Source organism: Mauremys reevesii, linkage group 1, assembly GCF_016161935.1.
Source record: "Mauremys reevesii isolate NIE-2019 linkage group 1, ASM1616193v1, whole genome shotgun sequence".
In the NCBI taxonomy this organism is placed as follows: domain Eukaryota; kingdom Metazoa; phylum Chordata; order Testudines; family Geoemydidae; genus Mauremys; species Mauremys reevesii.
In genome coordinates, this window is record NC_052623.1 from 153,966,621 (window position 1) to 153,987,426 (window position 20,806).

At 46.6% G+C, this 20,806-nt stretch overlaps 1 protein-coding gene across 1 annotated transcript in view; it reads left to right on the plus strand.

Moving 5' to 3' along the window:
- The first annotated feature begins 998 nt into the window (after window positions 1-998).
- Window positions 999-20,806, plus strand: part of LANCL3 (LanC like 3) — a 32,652-nt gene continuing 12,844 nt past the window's right edge. Inside the window, exon 1 of the mRNA XM_039509504.1 lies at window positions 999-1,970. Coding sequence (XP_039365438.1) covers window positions 1,428-1,970 — 543 coding nt within the window. The 5' untranslated portion in view covers window positions 999-1,427. The remainder of the gene's footprint in view (window positions 1,971-20,806) is intronic.

Sequence of the window (20,806 nt, forward strand, 5' to 3'; positions counted from 1 at the left end):
TGGAACAGAGACCACAGACTACGATCATTCCATGCCATCACTAGCCCCACCTTCTCCATAGGAGTTCAATAGGAGGGCAGAAGTCACCTATCATTGAAGGTAAGTACATTCATGTTGTGCATCTTTACATAGGAAAGGAAAGATATGGCCCTGACCATATATAGTATTTGGTACTACAGCTGTTGAGAGCTATATTTTTAAAACTCAAAATCTCTACAGTATTGGTGTAAATCAGGATGAGTTACTCCATTGAAAATAGGTCAACATCTCTGTTCCTCCCAACCTCTGCATGGCGCAGGAATGAGGAAATGAGGGTCAATGGGGGCTTTTGCCACATTTGTATCTCCTCCCTACCTTCTGTTCTGCTGGATGCCTGCTTGGTTTCCAATATACTCCAATTTATGTATTGGCTGCAATGGCCCGTTAAGGGCTGTTCCACAACCAAAAACAGCTGCTGCTCAGTAGCACTCTGACCACTCACCCCTTCCTTGGCACACACCCCAAGGCTAGAAGTTATAAGGAGGGGTAATGGAGAGTGCAGGGAACCCCCTTAGGAGAATTCCCTGGGAGCTGTTTCTGCTGGCTTACAGCCCCTTTAGACAGCTGCAGTGGGCAAAGAACAGAGCCCAGGCCAGGAACCTGCTTGCCCCTGCAGTACCACAATGAGGGAGATCCACCCTGCCTCTGCTAGAGTTGCCAACCCTCCAGGATTGTCCTAGGGTCTCTAGGAATTAAAGGTTAACCTTTAATTAAATATTATGTCATCTGATGAAACCTCCAGGAATAGGTCCAAACCAGAGTTGGCAACCCTGGTCTCTGCGGGCGGAGACACAAGGGAAAACACCAGGATTATCCACACGCCTGTTGGGAGCAGTAAAGAAGACAAGAATGGCCATCCTCCTGCATTTGTGTTAGCCAGGCTGTAGGGCGGGATCAATCCAAGCCACGCTCCGCTTCCTTCGCCGGTCGTGGGGAAGCGCTGATCGGGGCCAGCTAGGGGCTGCAGCCTTCCACTGCCTTCCCTCCTCTCTCCTCGCCCGCCCTCCGCTAAGGGTGCAGGGGGGGCGGATCCAGCAGGTGATGCGCCACCCGCTTGACAGCCGCATCTGCAGCCAAGGACGGCAGCAGGTTGGCGGGGCCGGGGCGAGGCGGCCTCATGCTGGCGCAGATTCTCTCTCTGGGTGAGGAGCAGGAGCAGCAGCAGGAGGCGGCGGCGGGGTTTCTCGGAGCCATTTAAACCAAGGCTGGAGCCAGTCCTGGCAACCGGCTCGCGACGGGAGCAACGCTACGCTGCGGGGACGGACTTTTACACTTAAATCAACCCCCTGCTCCGATTTCGGTGCAGCCGCCGCCGCGGGCTGCTCGCCCAGCTCCTCCCAGGCCCTGCGCCCCCTGTGCGGCCCGGCCCGGCCCGGCCCTGCGGGGGCATGGCGAGCAAGCGCTGCTTCGCCAACCGCTTCGATGACTACGCGGGCAGCCTGCCGGCCGGGCAGCACCACGAGGCGGTGGTGCCCTGGGTGGCCGCCACCATCGAGCGCATCCTGCAGCAGGTGCCCCCGCTGGAGGGCGGCGCGGCGGGGGGCGGCCTGTACGGCGGGCTGGCCGGGGTGGCCTACATGCTGCACCACGCCGCGGGCTGCCCGCTCCTGGCCCCGGCCCGGGACACCTACCTGCGGGCGGCCCGGCGCCTCATCGACGCCTGCGTGCGCTACGAGGAGGAGCGGGGCGAGCCGGAGGCCGACACGCGGGCCGCCTTCCTGCTCGGCGGGGCCGGGGTCTACGCGGTGGCCGCGCTCGTCTACCAAGCCCTGGGGCTGCCCGACTTCGGCCGGCTGCTGGGCCGGTTCCGGGAGCTGAGCCAGATCTGCGCCCCCGTCACCTTCCTGGAGTGCGGCTCCGACGAGCTCTTCGTGGGCCGGGCCGGCTACCTGTGCGCCGCCCTGGTGCTCAAGCAGAAGCTGGGCATGGAGGTAAAGGCAGCCGGGCCGCCGGCTCCCGCGCGTCGGGCTTAGCCCGGGCAGGGCGCTGGCGGGGGAGGCGGGGGGCTCGCACTAGCGCTGGGCTCTGGCTGTGGTTGGGTCAGGGAACCCCCCGGTGTCAGGCTTGGTCCCTCCCCGAGAGAAGGTGCCTGTCAGCCTGCGCCACAGTCACTTCACTCAGCGTCCCTTGCAGGCAGGCCAGCAGGTCCCTCTCCCACCAGGGCTGGGGCTCTAGATGGGAGTCCCTTGTTTCCTGTGGAGGATGCTAAAGCCAATTGGTTTTCATTGCATGGTTGTACCCAAGCCTCTGAAACTTTCCCAAAGTGAGGGCATGGGCTGTATCTCATGTGCCTTTGCTCTTTGTGTCCCTGGTTTAAAGGCAGCCTAGAATAAGGATGCAGCGTTCTGGAAAACTAAATGGAAAGAGAGACCGCTGAGGACCAAAGCAGGCAGAATATGGGCTTTCTCCTCATAAGGCAAATAAAGCTCACTGCCTTCACAGTGCAGGTCCTGATCATTTGCGGGGGAGGGGAATTCCTGGGTGTTGAATGAACTGCAGGAATTACTTTGGGTTTCTCAGGGATGGTATGCATAATATGAAGCAGGTATTAAAACAGTATGTTGATTGATATGGAATAATAATAGTTATGATAATTAGCAATGATATACTTTGGATTGGCTGGGCCAGATTTTCAAAAACACTCAGAATTGAAAAGGCTCAGTCGCTCCAATTGTGAGACTTTTCCAAAGAGCTCAGAATCCAATTTGCAAATGCTGGCAATTTATTTTGGTGCCAAAATGGGAGATGAGTTTAAAAAAAAATTGTCTTTGCCATTGACTTGAATAGAAATAGCATTTTACCTCCCGGCAGATCCTCTACTGGTGTAAAAGGTCATGACAATTTGGTGGGTTTTGGACCTTATCCTGACCACTGCAGAGCACGCACAGCTGCCACTGAATAAATAATAATAATTCCCACTTGCAATAAAGCTTGTCAGAGCGTAGTCAGTGTTGTAGCTAAACAGATATTTGTTAAATTCTTTTTCCAGTCCTTTTGTAAGGTCCGATTTTTTTTTTGTTCTTTTTCTTTTTCTATGAAGCACTCATTTGCAAGTTCTTATGCTCTTGCTTTTTTCTCTTGGGAGAGGAAACAACTACTGCGAAATGAAATATAAACATGAGCAATTCTGCCTTATCCTATACCAATCACTGCAGTGGCAGATCAAGGAAATTTACACAATGGAGGATTCAAGGGACATCAGCATAATTAAGCAGCCATTAAAGGCAACAAGAATGTTAAGCCAATTGAATTTTTTGGTTGAAATTTTTTACAATAAGAGACACTTACTATAGTATACTGTACATGTTTAAATGTTATTTTTTGTTCTTGTACAGCTTATTAATCAGAGATATTTAACAACAATAATATTGTGCACTTCTGTAGCATCTTCCATCTGAGGATTCCAAATAGAGGGGCCAAAGCGTAGTTTGTAGGCACAGCACAATACTGGGTGCAGCACAGGGCAGTACCATTCTGGGGGAACCCAGGAGGGATTGTGCCTCAGAAAGGTACAAGCCATTCTGGAGCGTCAAGGTGCACAATGGGAATGTGCACGCTGCTCATACACATGCTTATGATGGTATAGGGTTTCTTCTATCTTTGTGATGGGTCAGCTGTTCTGTACGGTGTGGAGCAATGAACGGGGCTCCTGCACTTATTGTTCCCTTTGGTCTGACGTGTACTCTTAGAGTGCAAGGAGGGAGCAGTCCCTACCCTGTCCTGAGTCTGGAGACTGCAGTTGTGCTGGGCTCTTGGGTGGGGTAATGCAAGGAGACGAACAGCACTTGCTGAAAGTCCAAGTTCAGTCTGCCTGGTCCTATGGAGTGAAGCCTCACAAGAGCCCATTGAAGTATGTATACATTGAGGTCTCCATTTAACAGATGGCTCTAACAGAGACACAGTGAGGGTCACGTGCCAAAAGCCATGGAGCGAGTGTGTGACAGAACTGGGAATAGAATCCAGATCTCACTGTCTGTGCTTTTACCACTAAACTGTGCTTCCTCCCACATTATAATTTTACTTATCCCAATACCGAGTCCTAATTTTTCACTAATGTTGAAAGGGGGGGAAAAAGTAAAATAACTAAAGCCAACCTTTAAAATAAGTAAAGTAACCTTAGCCTGCAGTATATACCTATGCTAATATAATTTATGTCTGCTAATCAAAGTTCCCATCCTGCCAAAGAATATTTTAGCAAGCACATCCTAGGGCCAGATCCTGTAGTATTTTACAAATGAGGAAACTGAGGCACAGAGCAGCTACATGTCACTTGTTACCCAAGGTCACACAGTGAGTCAGTGGTATTCTGAAATAGAAACAATGTATCCTTGCTCTAAACACTACAAAACAATACCTCCCATAATTTGATTATGCACAATCTCACTGTTGACTTGTTGCAGAATGTTTTCTTCTTTCCCAAGTTTATTTTCTTGAGGCTGCCGAGTAAACATTGATAGCACAAAGTGAAATTCGTCCCTTACGTTGAATCGGGGCCATTGATCTCAATGCCATGTTGTTGCTCTTTCCACGATTAAATTAAACTGTCACCTAGCGGTCTTAGACATTGATCAGCCTTGAAGAAATGCTTTATGGTTACATTTTTCAATGTATAGAGTTTTTTCCCTTTATTTTAGTACAAATTTAGCTTAGATACTGAGCCCTGATTCTGCTAAGCCTCACCTACACTCACGGAGCCTTAAAATTCCACTTGGTCTGCAGAGGATTTGCTGCCTGCTCAACAAGGTGAATTCAATTGACTACCCTTGAGCTCATGAAAATAAGAGACATTCCCTTGCGGCTGGTTAGGAGAGGTTTATGACTGTATACAAATTGTCCCAGTGACTTCAGTGGAACTACTTGCTCAAGTAGGGATTCCTTACATGAGTGAGATTTTGCAGGATCTGGCTCTTGTTGTATGGTGATACTGTTCATTAGGAATAATAAGATACATATTCTCTTGGGTCTTTATTGGGTTCCATTACATTGCAACTGAAGCTTCACACATAGAGGAAGGTGAAATATTGTCCTGATAGTGAATGTGTCATTTGTGCTCATTATATTTTTATAAAATACAGATGTTATAGGGTCCTTTATCCTTGGTATTTTCACTGTACCTAGGGAGGTTTTTTTCCAGTTATTTCTTCTTTTGAATACATCTTTTTGTAATGCTTCCTGTCACAGTTCCTAAGGTAACTGCACCTCTGACTCCTTCACAGTGCTTAATTTGTAATGAAAGAGTTGCTGGGGCTCAAGCAACTTTTTTACATTCATAACTGATGCAGCAAGCCCAGAGGTGCTGGGGCTATGAACTGCCAAGCCTAGGGGTGCTGAGGCTCAGCCCTGGCAAGCCCTGGCACAAATTAAGCACTGCCCCTTCAAGGGCACCCCACTTAAATGATGACTAAAGGCCTGAGACCTTTTTTGGTATGGGAACTAGCGGTCCCCTCCCTCCAGCTAGAGTATAGGCTGCAGTTGCTTCTGCCATTCACCGTGTTTAGTTCAGCACTCACTGTCCGGTTCTTTCCCGGGGGCTACGCCAGGGTTAACCAACCAGCCTTCATAAAGCAAAGTATTTTATTTCAAACAAAAGCACTCCAAAGAGAACATATCTTGAAAACAATAAACATCTTATATGCAAGTGCCTTTCCAGGTGTCATTTTCCACATGAAAACCCTGGTAGGTTTCAAAGTCCTTCAAACCCCTTTTGTAAGGTCAGTCCTTCTTGCGGAGAGTGAGCCCATCACTGTAGCAGGCTGCCCATTTTATACAAGTCTTAGTTCCAGGGCTGCCCGGGGGGCGGGGGCAAGTGGGGCAATTTGCCCCAGGTCCCGGGCTCCGCAGGGACCCCCATGAGAATGGCTGAGGCTCCCTCCCCGGCCCGACCCCGCCTCCACCCCTCTCCCGGAGCCTCAGCGCATCCAGGAGCATCCCTGAACAGCGCTGCAGCATGGCTCCGCTGGGGCCTGAGCTACTCCCCGCTCAGAGCTGTGTGGTAAGAGGGTGGGGCTGTGAGCTCCAGCCGGGCCTGAGCTCCCTCCGCTCGGCCTGGAGCTCAGGAAACAACCTCCATGCATTTATCTAAGTCCATTAATGGCTATTAGCCAGGATGGGTAAGGAATGGTGTCCCTAGCCTCTGTTTGTCAGAGGGTGGAGATGGATGGCAGGAGAGAGATCATTTGATCATTACCTGTTAGGTTCACTCCCTCTGGGGCATTTGGCATTGGCCATTGTCAGTAGACAGGATACTGGGCTGCATGGACCTTTGATTTGACCCAGTATGGCTGTTCTTATGTTCGAAACTAAATGAACCCAAAGTTATGGAGACAGATATGAGTCAAGGAAGCCAGCAGAGTATCAGAAACCTGGAAAAATCTCTGACTGGATGGGCTCAGGCATTTGGTCACAAGCTGAGGTGGTTCAAAAGTTTTGGATTTTTTTTAAGCAGAATTTTTTTATTGTTTCTTTAAACAATCAAACACAGCAAGCAGCAAATATTTGGCCACACACTTCTGAAACCCCAAACCATATTCAGGTTTTGGCAGACTAATTTCAGCTTTTCAATTAAAAAAACCACAACAAATTTTGAAGGAAAGCAGACATTGTCCGTGATTTTTTTTTCTGCTTTTTAAAAACCCCTAGTTTTCAATCCAAAAAAAGTTTTGACGGAAAATATTTGTCCAACCCCTTTAATGAGCTTTAGTGCCTTTTAGCACTAGCTGATGGTGAGAACCAGTGATACCTTGTAAAGAAGTTTTCTCAAAACTGGGTTTGTGCCGAGGTGCAGAAGGTTTATTTTTCCCAGGGCTGCCCGCGGAGGGGGAGCAAATGGGGCAATTTGCAATGGGCCCCGCAGGGGTCCCCACGAGAATATAGTATTGCTATTTTTTTTATGGAAGGGGCCCCCGAAATTGCTTTGCCCCAGGTCCGCTGAATCCTCTGGGCGGCCCTGCCTTTTGGTTGATCAATTTAGACTCTTGACATACACCCATTACATATGACCTCTGAATTTCTTCCCCAGAGTCTAAGGGATTCTAAGTTAGTGTGACTTGAACTCCAAGGAGGGCCAAAAGAAGGGGTAGATTACACTAAATTAGACTCTCTAAGCCGCACTCACACCCTTCCTCGTGTCTACGAACCCTTTCTGCAAACTCATTTCACTCTCTCCTTCTCACCTCCAAACTCTTCATTCTCTCCTCGCTTTCCCTGGTGCCCCTTCCCAAATTCCTCCAATCTCTTCTCCTTTTTCAAATGCACTCTACTTTTTTCTTTTCTCCCTCTCTCCAAACCCTGTCTTTCATATCTCCTTCCAGAATCCTTCTCTGCCAGTAGTGTTCGTTCTCTCTTGCCTCAAAATTCCCCTCCTCCAGCTTCCCAAACACATCTTATTCTCTTAGGCCTGGTCTACACTAGGAACTTACATCTGTATAGCTACATCTCTTAGGGGTGTGAAAAGGCCACTCCCCTGAAAGATGTAGCTATACTGACCTAACCCCCAGCATAGACAATGCTAGGTCAACGGAAGAATTCTTCCGTTGACCTAGCTACCGCTTCTCGAGGCGATGGATTAACTACACCAATGGGAGAACCCCTCTCGTTGACATAGGTACTGTCTGCGCCGAAGCACTACAGTGACGCAGCTACTGTAGCATTTTAAGTGTAGACATAGCCTTATCCTCCTTTCTCCAGATCTCCTAGTCTGTTCCCTCCCTCCCTCAAATCTTCTCCTCTATGTTTATTAGTTGTAGTACACAAGAAATCAGCCCATGAATTATTTGCAATAAAAGGGGCATTGTCACAGGGTGAGATGGGCCTTTAAGAGGAGTGAAGGTGCAGGGTCCCACCTGTGATGAGTTTTTTCCCTTGGGATTTGACTGGGAAGGACCATGTGACTGACCTTGTGAACCGCATTCAAGCCTGGGGGGAGGGTGTATTGAAGAGGCAGGCTGTTGCTCACTTTGGGAAAGATGAGACCTGTCTGGTAGCTCGCCTCAGTAGCTTGGGTAGCAGCCTGATGGGAATGGAGTCTGTGAAGGGCTTTACCTGAGAAACTAAGAAGAGAAAACTACAAGGACAACAGACCCAGGCCCTGCTTCAGGGCTGTAGCCTCTGATACAAGAGGAGAGGAAAATCCCGGGGTTTTCCCCTCAGTGCACTTGGAAGGGCCAAAGGGACTAGAACTGTGGAGTCTTGGGGAGGGCTGCAAGACTTTTGTTTGGGTTGGACTGTAAGTTTTATGATAATAAACAAGGTGAGGAGACCTTTTTTTTTTTTCTTTTCTTTCTGAGCACTAAGGCTTGCATGTGATTGGTAGAAAGGGATAACTAGGGTTATGGAGACTGTACGACTATCTAACATTCTAACTGCGTAGGGCAAATGCAGGGAAGGGGGAAACAATGACGGTAACTGGAGACTAGGTGCTGCCAAGACACACTAACATATATTTATGCACACATACTGTTCCTTCTATTTTATTCACAAATTGTTCTTCCTCTTCTTTGTGGTCCTGGGGGGGAAAAAACACATTTTGCTTTGTCTCTGTGTGATTTGTTAATGTCTGTCTGCCTGTCTGTCTTGTCTGGCTGGAGCAGCATTTCCCTCCTGGTTCTGATTGATCCATTTTCCTCTTGTCTGCACTTCCTCACCATGCCTGGCATGGAGGTGCTTCATGCATTTTTCATTTGTTTTTTACTGTACCTCTCATTTTCTCCTTCATCAGTCTCTAGCCTCTGCTTCCTTCCCATTTATGATAATCTTTCTTATTCCCCGGTCAAGGTTTTCCTTTGCATTGCTCCAGTCCACTGTGGTGACTGTGCAGCAGACCTGCAAATTGAAATTGACCAAACTTTTTGGTAAGTTTCACTTGGCAAAAGGCAGTGTGCAAAAAACAATGTTGCTGAGCAGCCATGCTAGTGTTTGCTGTGGTTTGCTTCTTTCCCTTTGTGCTGTGTGTGCACCATGTGCTGCAAAGTGAAAACCTAAGAGCTTAATACATTTCACATGGCCGGCAAGGGGTACAGAAAATGGGACTGCTCACAAGTTCAACTGTGCTCAAGTGCTTTCCTGGACTGGGGCCAGTTTGCTGAGCATCACAACTGATAAGAAAATGGTAAATATTCTCTCTGAGAAACTCTGAAAGAAATAATGTCATGTGGTTTGCAACTTTGTGGAAAATATTCAGATATGTGTGTGGGTTTTTTTAGTTTTTTTTACAAAAAAATTTCAATTAACAGTTTTTGTTTTGTCAACAAGAGAAGAATTTTACCAAAAACAGATAATTTAGAATTAAATGGCAATTTTCCTTGTGGAAAAAGGGCCACTTTTAATAAAAAAGAAATGTTGATGGAAAACTTTTAAACAGATCTACTTGGCATGCTTTAGAACTGAGCCAACAGAGCAGATATTCAGGCCTGATCTGAAATTGTGATTTTTTTTTTCCTGTAGAGCACAGGCTTCAGAGGGCATTAAAACATTAATATGTAGGCATTGGAATGTTTAGAAGAGTCATAATGGAAATGTCTTCAATGAACAGATGTAGTTTGGCTCACCTGGAGTGACTCAGAAAACACACATGTCATAATCATGTCCATAAGTGGCTGGAAAAGCCATCTTCCTCCCAACTACAAACCCACTGGAGGTGGAGCAGAGAATTTAGTACTACCAGGACAATTGGTACCATGCAATCAGAAGGCAGAGATGATGGTAGCACTTCTAGATTCTGAGATGACAGGTCATCTATAAATGCAGTGGGTTATTATGTATTAGTGCTGGTGGTGCTGTGGCTTGTTCTGGGGTTGGTACTTTTTTTTCCTTGTAAAATATGAGAGGTTTATTTATGGAAACCTGTGTCAGACCTTCTGACACAGCGGTCTCATTTTCCCAAGGTGTACTTGGCTTCTGTGCCCTAACAACTGACAGTGAGTTGAAAAAAGAGAAGAATTACAAGGCTTTCACCTTGTCTGTATGCAAGGTTCAAACATTTAACAAGGAGAAACCACCCTTCCAGTTTGTTTTCCTACTCCATATTAACTAATTTACGTTTAAAAAGATGTCACCCACTCTTCTTCCTCAATTGAATCCCTGATCCTAATTTTGTCCTTGAAGCATGGTAATATCAAACCATAAATTATCTCTGAATTGTCTTTATTTGAGACTGACTTGAATTATATTTAGATTAATGGGCATAGTTGTAGGCAATGGCAACTGCCTCTTCTTGCCACAGGAGACTCTCTCTTGTTGCTCTGTTATGTTTCAGAATTGTCTTTGTGTCAGTAGGAAAAGCTTAGCTATGGCATTGGGTCAAAATCTCTACTACGGTTTAGAGTGAAAGAGTAGCCTAAAATTCACATGATTTAGAGGACTGTATAACCTTCATCTAATCTTCCTTGTTTACACTATCAGCATTCTTTTCCTAGCTTCTGATGGTATTTCTACTCAATTGCTTATTTGCGTGGCACAAATTGCAAATCAGCAGGCAAAATAAAAATGGCATAGTGCCAATATGGAGTTATCGTCTATTGTTTTTGCTTGGTATTGCTGATACCACCCGAAAATGATTCACTTTCCTTTTGAATGAGTTTATTTTGTGGCTTACTTCATTTAACCAGACCCTTTTTAGGCGTATCCTCTTCCTCATCAGTGACTACTTAAACATACTGCTAGATGTCATTCTTTCCATAAATATGTAAAGAATAATAGAATTGTGAACATAAAGCAGCATGACTTACATAGATACATAAATATTGCAAGACAAACTTTCACTTTTTGTTAACGGAATTGGTAACTGATGGAAAAGCAGTAGATGTACCCTATTTACATTTGACACGGCAGCAAAAGCTTTATTAAAATCTAATCTTCCTTGAAAACTGAATCCAAGCTGATTTGGACGTGAGCATTGTCATGTGGATTGGAAACTGGCTGAAAGACCATATGCAAAAGTAATGATAAATGTAATATGTAAAGTTGAGGGGTGATATCTAATGGGTTCCTGTAGATTGATGTTGGGTCTGGTCTTATTTGTCATTATATTAGTGATCCAGAAGAGGCAGTAAGCAGGATGAGACTTGCATTGGCATCTAAGCTGAGACAAACTACAAATACCCATAAGGACAGAGGAAAAAGTACAATGAGATTGGAAGAGATTAAAAATAGAGATAAATTAAGATTCAATTTTGAAAAGTGCATACTGATTATATCTGGGGAAAATACACACTCTCAGTGTTGCAGATTAAGGGCAAAACCTATGTCCAAGCAATGCTGGAAAAGCCCTTCTGAATACATATTGGAACCTATTTGCCGGTGCCTTATACCTTGTGTAGTCACTTGCACCTGTGCCAGGTAGGTGTAAAAATGTATCTACCGAAATCTACGCTCTCTTATACCAGTGCTGATGTTTCATAGGTGCTTTGCACTCAGTCTGGGTAGGAGTGAATAATTATAGTAGGTGCAAGGTTGTGGAGAATCAGGCCAATAGGCATGAGCTTTGCAGTGCAATCTGGCATCAAGAAGGCCAGTGCTACTTTGGGCTACATATAAAGATATGTCATGCAGTACAGAGATAATCACACTGTATATGACTCATAGGAACACTGACATTGCCATAATAGATTAGACCATTGGTTCATCTAGTCCAGTATCCTTTCTCTGACAGTGTGGCCAGATGCTTCAGAGGAAGGTGCAAGAAACTCTGCAGAAGGCTGACATAGGGTATGTGTACGCTACCCGCTGGATTGGCGGGTAGCGATAGGTTTATCGGGGATTGATATAGCACGTTTCATCTAGACGCGCTATATCGATCCCCGAATGTGCTCCTGTCGACTCTGGAACTCCACTAGAGTGAGCGGTGGTAGCGTAGTCGACAGGGGGAGCCGCGGCCGTTGATCCCATGCCGTAAGGACGGGAGGGAAGTCGAAATAAGATACTTCGACTTCAGCTATGCTATTCACGTAGCTGAAGTTGCGTATCTTACATCAACCCTGCCCCCTAGTGTAGACCAGGCCATAGAATGTATTATCCATAGGGAAAGCTTCTTCCTAACCCCCGTTACTTAGAGCATGTCTACGCTATGAAATTAGGTCAATTTTATAGAAGTCAATGTTTAGCAACCAATTTTATACAGTCGATCATCCGTGTCCCCACTAAGCGCATAAGATCGATGGAGTGCGTCCTCAATACTGTGGCTAGCATCGACTCACAGAGTGGTGAACTGTGGGTACCTATCCCACAGTCCCTGCTGCCCATTGGAATTCTGGGTTAAGCTCCCAGTGCCTGATGGGGCAAAAACATTGTCGTGGATGGTTTTGCGTACATGTCATCAGTCTCCCCTCCCTCCTTGAAAGCAATGGCAAACAATCGTTTTGCACCTTTTTTCTTGGGTTATCCATGCAGACGCCATAGCATGGCAAGCATGGAGCCCACTCAGCTCACCACTGCTTTTGTGAGCATTGTAAACACCTCGCGCATTATCCTGCGGTATGTGCAGAGCCTAGCTAGGAGCCGCCAGCACAAGGAAGATTTTGAGGAGGACATGGACACGGATGTTCCTGAAAGCACAGGATGTGGCAATTGGGACATCCTGGCGGCATTGGGGCATGTTGATACAGTGGAATGCCATTTCTGGACCCGGCAAACAAGCACAGACTGGTGGGACCGCATAGTGTTGCAGGTATGGGATGATTCCCAGTGGCTGCGAAACTTTTGCATGTGTAAGGCCACTTTCATGGAACTGTGTGAGTTGCTTTCCCCCGCCCTGAAGCGCAGGAATACCAAGATGAGACCTGCCCTGACAGTTGAGAAGAAAGTGGCGATAGCCCTTTGGAAGCTTGCAACGCCTGACTGCTATTGGTCAATCGGGAATCAATTCAGAGTGGGGAATTGTACCGTGGGGGCTGCTGTGATCCAAGTAGCCAAGACAATCTCTAACCTTCTGCTAACGAGGGTAGTGACTCTGGGAAATGTGCAGATCGTAGTAGATGGCTTTGCTGCAATGAGGTTCCCTAACTGTGATGGGGCAATAAACGGAACGCATATCCCTGTCTTGACACCGGCCCACCTTGCCAAACAGTACATAAACCGCAAGAGGTACTTCTCAATGGTGTTGCAAGCACTGGTGGATCACAAGGGCCGTTTCCCCGACATCAACAAGGTGCATGACTCTCACATCTTTCAGAACTCCGGGCTGTTCGAAAAGCTGCAAGGAGGGACTTTCTTCACAGACCAGAAAATTACTGTTGAGGATGTTGAAATGCCAATAGTTATCCTTGGGGACCCAGCCTACCCCTTGCTCCCATGGCTCATGAATCCATACACAGGCAGCCTGGACAGCAGTAAGGAGCAGTTCAGCCATAGGCTGAGCAAGTGCAGAAGGGTGGTAGAATGTGCCTTTGGATATTTAAAAGCTCGCTGGTGCAGTTTGCTGACTAGGTTAGACCTCAGCGAAAACAGTATTCCCATTGTTATTGCTGCCTGCTGTGTGCTCCGTAATATCTGTGAAAGTAAGGGGGAGAAATTTATGGCGGGGTGGGAGGTTGAGGCAAATCACCTGGTAGCTGATTGTGAACAGCCAGACACCAGGGACATTAGAAGAGCACACTGAGGCATGCTGCACATCTGAGAGGCTTTGAAAAACAGTTTTATGACTGACCAGCCTACAGTGTGACAGTTGTGTGTGTTTGTCCTGGATGCAAACCCGCCTCTTTTGGTGAATGTACTCCCCTGTAAGCCAATCCCCCTCACCCCTTCGACCACAGCTGGCACAGGAAATAAAGTCCCTATTATTCTGAATCCATTCATTCTTTATTTATTAAAAAAAAACTTGAGATCACTGACAATGCTGACTAGTAAAAGGCAGCCTGGGTGGGCTAGGGGAGAAGGGAAGGACAAGGCCACGTTGCTTACTGAAGCCACACTACAAATCAAAGCTGTTTGAATGACAGCCTTCTGTTGCTTGGGCCATCCCCCGGAGTTGAGTGGATGGGTGCCCGGAGCCTCCCCCCATGTTCTTGGGCGTCTGGGTGAGGAGGATATGGAACTTGGTGAGGAGGGCAGGCGGTTACACAATGGATGTAGCGGGGTTCTGAACTCTAGTTGCCTTTCCTGCAGCTCCATCAGATTCCTCATAATGTCCGTTTGCTCCCCCATTAGCTTCAGCATCTCCTCCTGCATGCTCCCTGAATGTTTTCCTGGCCTCTGCCACTGAATGCCTCCATGCATTCAGCTGTGCAGGAGGACTGCATGAGCTCTGAAAACATGTCATCGCGAATGTGGGGTTTTTTTTCCCCACCTTCTAATTTGTGATAACCTCAGGGACGGAGTTGATACAGGGAGCATAGAAACATTTGCAGCTGCAGGGGGGGGAAAGGAGAGTAGAATTGAAGAAGATACATTTCTGAGAACACAAGGAAGACTCTTTCACAGTGAATAAAGCAATTCACAGCAGACAGCACATGTGTTTTAGGTACAAAGTCGCATTTTGCCTTTTATATTGAGCACCTGCCGGTATGATGACACATCACACAGGGCTGGGTAACAGAATTCAGTTTCCAGGCAGCCATGGTAAGCCAAAGAGTACGTGGAGTTGGCTTCTTCCGCGTTCATAACGTGGGAATCGTTTCAAACTGTAGCACCCTTCTTTCTCATAGCAACCAATGCCAGTTGGATTTGCCATTTAAAAGGAGGGGCTGTGGTTTTGGGGTGGATGTGCAGCGCGTGCACACACACACGTGGCTATTCTCCGGGATGATCCCTTTTAGCCAAGCACAAACAGCCCAGCATGACTAGGGTCTAATGCGCCAGGAATGACCAAGCAGGGGATTACTCTTCCCTTACAAAAATTCCCCTGTTTCAACCAGGTGACCATGAATGATATCACTCTCCTGAGGCTGACACAGAAAGATAGAGGCCGAATGTTGCTTGAATGCGACCAAAACCCAGGACCATTTGCTGCCATGCTTTGTGCTGCAATGATTCCAGACTACTTGCTACTGGCTTGGTGTGGTAAAGTGTCCTACCATGGAGGATAAAAATAAGACAGCCCTCCCCAGAAACCTTCTGCAAAGGCTTTCAGAGTACATCCAGGCAAGCTTCATGGAGATGTCTCTGGAGGATTCCCGCTCCATCCCCAGACACATGAACAGACGTTTCCAGTAGCTGTACTGTCCGCAAATGCATCCCAATTGTTCAGGGCAAATCAAACATTAAACACAATTGCTTGTAACTACACTACAGGGGTTAAAAATGCGCACTCACCAGAGGTGCCTTCTCCACCTTCAGAGTCTGGGAACAATTTGCCATGGGAGGGTATTGGCTCCAGGGTGAGGAAAAGGTCCTGGCTGCCGGGGAGAACGGATTCTCCGCTTGTCTGCTGCGTATTCTCCTCCTCCTCTTCCTCATCCACAAAATCCTCCTCCATGTTGTGTGAGGCTGCCACCTTGCAGGTGTCCACAGACAGTGGTGGTGTAGTGATAGGGTCCTACCCTACCACTGGCATGAAGCTGATCACAGAAGCGGCATGTCTGGGGCTCTGACCCAGAGAGACCAGTTGCCTCCATTTTCTTTTGGTAGGCTTGCCTGAGCTCCTTAATTTTCATGTGGCACTGCTGCGTGTCCCTGGTGTAACCTCTGTCCACCATGCCCTGTGGGATTTTGGCATATATATATCAGCATTTCTTCTGCTGGATCGGAGTTCTGCCTGCACAGATTCTTCTCCCCATGCAGAAATCAGACCCAGTGTCTTCCGTTCGCTCCATGCTGGAGCTCATTTGTGATTCTGGGACTGCATGGTCACCTGTGCTGCTGAGCTCGCCACACTGACCAAACAGGAAATGAAATTAACAAGTTCCCGGTGCTCTTCCTGTGTACCTAGCTAGTGCATTGGAGTTGAAAGTGCTGTCCAGAGCGGTCTCATTGGAGCACTTTGGGATAGCTCCCATAGGCCAATGCCATCAAATTGCACAGCGCTGCATCTACAGTACCTCAAATTTGACCCAGGAAGGTCGATTTTAGTGTTACTCCCCCTCATTGGGGAGTAGTACAGCAGTCAATTTTAAGAGCTCTTTAGGTCGGTGGAGCAGGATTGGTTGTGTAGATGCATTCCTTATAAAAATCGACCTAATGCGGCTAAATTTGACCTAATCTCATAATGTAGACCAGGCCTTAGAGAGACTGTATTATGCCCTGAGGCACAAGGGTTTACATTTATTCCAAAACCTTGGGTTGAGATCTTTCAGAGCTGATTGGGAGATTTAACTCCACAACTTCCATTGAGATTAAGGAGAGTTGTTTGGCTAAATTCCTAATGGCAAGACATAGAACTGCAGAAATTTAGAAGGATCAAATGATTGAATTGAATAGTAACTCTAGTTTGTTAATATGGTTAAGAAAGTTTCACTTTGGAGATTACCAAGCAAATTATTTGTGAACTCATAGGAGCCAGTGGAGTTACTCCAGATTTACATCAGCGTTTGTGAGGTCAGAATCTGGACTGTGGGGTTGAAATATTTTTGCAGCAGGTGTATATGTTCCTCTGAAGAGTTGCGGTGTGAATGTTTTAACATAAATGCTGAAGTAGGTTACGTAGTGTTTGCCAGCACTAAAGGACCAAATCCTGATCCAATTAAAGTCACTGAGAGTTTTGACATTGACTCTAATGAAACCAGGTGTTGGCTCCAAATCCCTAATTTTGGTCAGTATTATCAGTCTAAATTGACCTATGAATAGAGATTGTATGGGGTGCAATATCTTCCCCCAAATAATGCTATTAGTTGAGCCATGAGTGTATTAAGCAGATATTCCCAAAGAAGTACTAACAAAACCTTTAGCATTCCTCACCCCGGCATATCGTATTCATTGTCACTTTATTTTCTTCCAACTTAATCCTTCCTAAAATTGTCCCTCTGTTTGTCCCCTTTTGAACTACCATAGTTATGAGGAAAAATGATGGGCAAAGCTTAATGACACACAGTTGATGTATACAATAAATTGGAACTATGTTCAGTAAGTTGGGTTATTGTATAATTTTTATAGAGTATTTCAGCAGGCACTTAGATACCATAGTGATCGCTAGAGTACTGTACAAAAACACATTGGTATATACATATGTGCTCTGAGAAATGTAGATGTTTGAATTATTGTCCCTGTATCTGGTATAAATTAAAATTTTTATTGGGTAAATATTGAAACTCCTAGGACTTTAATAGTTGTATTTCTCTGCAGAGATGGAGTAAATCAGATTCCCTCAATTACATTTGAAAAAGCAAGTATTTAATCTGTTAACAAGTCATCTTAGAGGCTACATTGATTTAAAAATTATCTATAGTGGGGATTTTATCTTTCGAGTGTGTTATTACTGCTCTTTATTTCGGAGCTTTATCTTCAGACATTATCTTTTTCTTTGGTTTTGTTTCGTAGTTATAACACAAAACTACTGTTATCTGAATAAAGTGTTCTCTTTAGTTCACAAGCTGACAAACGTTGAAGGTGAAGTCCTGTCAACGATGTGGCTATTTTTTAAAATCCTGCTTAATTCTAACTCCTTAGAGCACAAAAGACTACCACATTGTATAACATCATAAAACAACCCCATCATCCTCCCCTGTTCTGGATTAAGTTGGTAAATTAATTGCCATCTGCTAGCATATGGTCTGTTGCTGTTTTCTTCACATTTGCAGTTAACAATAGCATCCTGTTTGTTGTTGGAAAATGTAGGTGTACTTGAGCAGAGGTGCTGGAACAATTTGTATAGTGGGGGTGCTGAGAGACATTGAATCACACTGTAAACCCTGTATATAATGGAAACCACTTCAAGCGAGGGGGTGCAGTAGCACCCCTAGTGCAAGCACCTGTGTACTTGAGTATGACAAAAAAAATAAAGAGCTGCTTATCTCATAGGTTTATTATGTTCACTTGTTTTCTTCTCCTCATCTCTCCAGGGAAATAAAAGACAGAGTCCAGAAAAGATGAAAAGTATGCTACAAATCAGGCATATGAAAAGAGTACACAATATTTTGTTCCCTTGCTTTTCCCAACCCAGTGTCATCTTGGAAGACTGTTCAGAGCATTATCATTTGTCTAATAAATGGCTAGAATTCCATGTTAAATCCCTTAGAGATCAAATGCATGTACACATGATAAAATATATTATATTTCCTCTTTTCGTTGGCAACAGAATTTTCCAATGCCTAATTTTACTCGTATACTTTATTTAGTGGTACCTTTGAATTTAAGTGTGTGTTTGTGAAATAGTCAGCAGTCCAGGGCAGTTCCTTTACAGAAGCTTACTTCCTTCTTTGTATGAAAATTTCTCTGAAAAAAAAAATTTTTTTCTCTGAAAACATTTATATTCTACATAACCAAATGCCATATATTTATATCTCATTGGACCTGGTCCTGTGAGATGCTGAGCAGGGGTGAAAATAAAATTGAACTCTTACTGGTACGGGTGCTGGCTCTGCCTCTCCCCTGACCCACCTCCAAGAAGGGGCGGGGCCTCAGGTGGAAGGGGTGGGGCTAGGGGGGTCAGTGTCCTTCAGCCAGCCCATCCACACTGCCTGACCCGCGCTGCCCAGGGCTCCAGCAGAGATTTAAAGGTCCTGGGGCTCTGGCCCAAACCCTCCTATATCCACCTTCCCTCAGTGGCTACTGCCAATCTTAATCTAGCCCCTTTACTCAGGGGCAAACTGCAGCCTGCAGTGGCCATTCATCATTGGCTAGGGGGTTGGACCTGCTGCCTTTCCCTGTAGCTCCAGAACCTCCTTAGGCCTTTCTGCCAGGCCTGAGCTCCACAGCTCAGCCTGCCCCTCCTCCAGCACCGCTCTGTCGAAAGTACCTTTTTCTCCTTCAGGCAGCCAGGTCCACCTCTCTCCAAAGCTGGAGAGAGACTGCCTTCTGGCCCTGCAGCCCTTTTATAGGGCCCAGCCTGGTCCTGATTGGCTGCCTCCCAGCCTTCTCTGATTGGCTCTCAGCCCCAGCCCTCTCCAAGGGGTGGCTTTTAACCCTTTCAGGGCCGGAGTGGGGTGACTGCCTTGCTACACAAGGCTATAGCTGTGTCTCTGTTAATTTGCAAATCTTACGTAGTTGCTCTTTTTAGACATGTTCTTTCATCCATCCCAGAATATTTTAATTTGGGAGCATTCTCAACTATATGTAGTTAAAATTAAGCTCTGGATTATATTGCTGATCAGTGCTCTGTGGTAGCATTTTCTGCAGGAAGAGCACTGGGTAGGGATGGTGTTTGGAGATGGTTAGTCTGAGACTACACGGCTCCATTAATTAAAGCCTATAACATTGGGAGGTGACAGAAGGATAGAAGCTAACTCCACAGCCCAGAGGCACCTCACACTTCCTCCGGGCTGCTCCATTTGCAGCATCATTTCCCAGTCCCATTGGAAGAACTGGGAGCTATGCTTTGCCACTTCCCTTGGTTAGGAAGGGAAGCTGGAGCTGCGGGCGGGGCCGGCTCCAGACCCCAGCGCGCCAAGCGTGAGGTTGGGGCGGCATTTTGCCGGGAGGGCAGCAGGCGGCTCCGGCGGACCTTCCGCAGTCATGCCTGCGGGAGGTCCACCGGAGCCGCGGGACCAGCAAACCTCTGGCAGGCATGACTGCGGAGGGTCCGCTGGTCCCGCAGCTCGGGTGGGCCTCCCACAGGCATGACTGCGGAGGGTGCGCTGGTCCCGCGGCTCGGGTGGACCTCCCGCAGGCGTGCCTGCGGATGCTCCACCGGAGCCGTGGGACCAGCGCACCCTCCGCAGGCACGTCTGCAAGAGGTCCCCCGGAGCCACGGGACCGGCAGCATGCCCCCTGCGGCATGCCGCCGTGCTTGGGGCGGCCAAATTCCTAGAGCCGCCCCTGGCTGCGGGGACCTTCTGTTCCCTTCTTTAGGCCTAGAGAGTGCATTGTTAGAGCTGGGTGGCTACAGGCAGCCGTAGGAGCAAGTTGCGGGGCAGTAGAACAAGAGTACTCTGGGTCTGGCCTTCGTCTAAGTGGAGAACTGTGTGAGGAACGGAATGGCCTAGAGGAGGGGAGGCTGGAGGAGCCACTGATGTTTGTTCTCTCTCCCTTAGAATGATCCAGGGTAAGGGGAGTTTGGAGCAAGGTGATTGTAATTTTTCCTTTACTTGCTCAAGTGTTGAATTCTGAGGCAGAGTAAATGGTTGGAGGCCACCCCTATAGGCCCAACTCACTGCTTTCACGCTGCCTGGTAGCCAGGGCATTAGTTATGCTCCTTTCATGTTTTTAAGGCGTTTTCTAGGACGTAGGGCTGCAAACATTTACTTTTTGTTTTTCTTTAAAAGGAAAGTTTGAGTGCAGAAGTTGATGACTTTGGTGCTCTTTGCCCCAGGCAAGTGAGATATGCTGTTATAGCATGCTAGCAGTTATAAGAGTGTTGCACTGTCTTCCTCAGCAATTATCTGGTTCCCTCACCAGGGATAAACTGTGGTTTCAGGTTGGAATCAGGATTAGTGTCTCATAAAAGAGAGTGGCCCTCTTGTTGTTGTATTGTTGCCAAGGCAAGGGATGTGAGTCAGAAGAGAAGAAAAGAAAAAAGGGATCTGACATTTTCTTTTTTAAGAAAAAAAGTATTGTTGCTCCTTTTCAACCTAAGCAGCTAGTCAAATTGTGGGGCTCTGGGGTTTTTCCAGATGGAAGTAGAAATTGATAGTCTGTTACTCTCTTTGATGCAATCTTGTTTATTTACAAGAAATGCACAAAGTTCTGCTTCTCTGAATACAGGAGAAATCAAGAACAAAAGGAGCAATATCTGAGCATTCAGCCT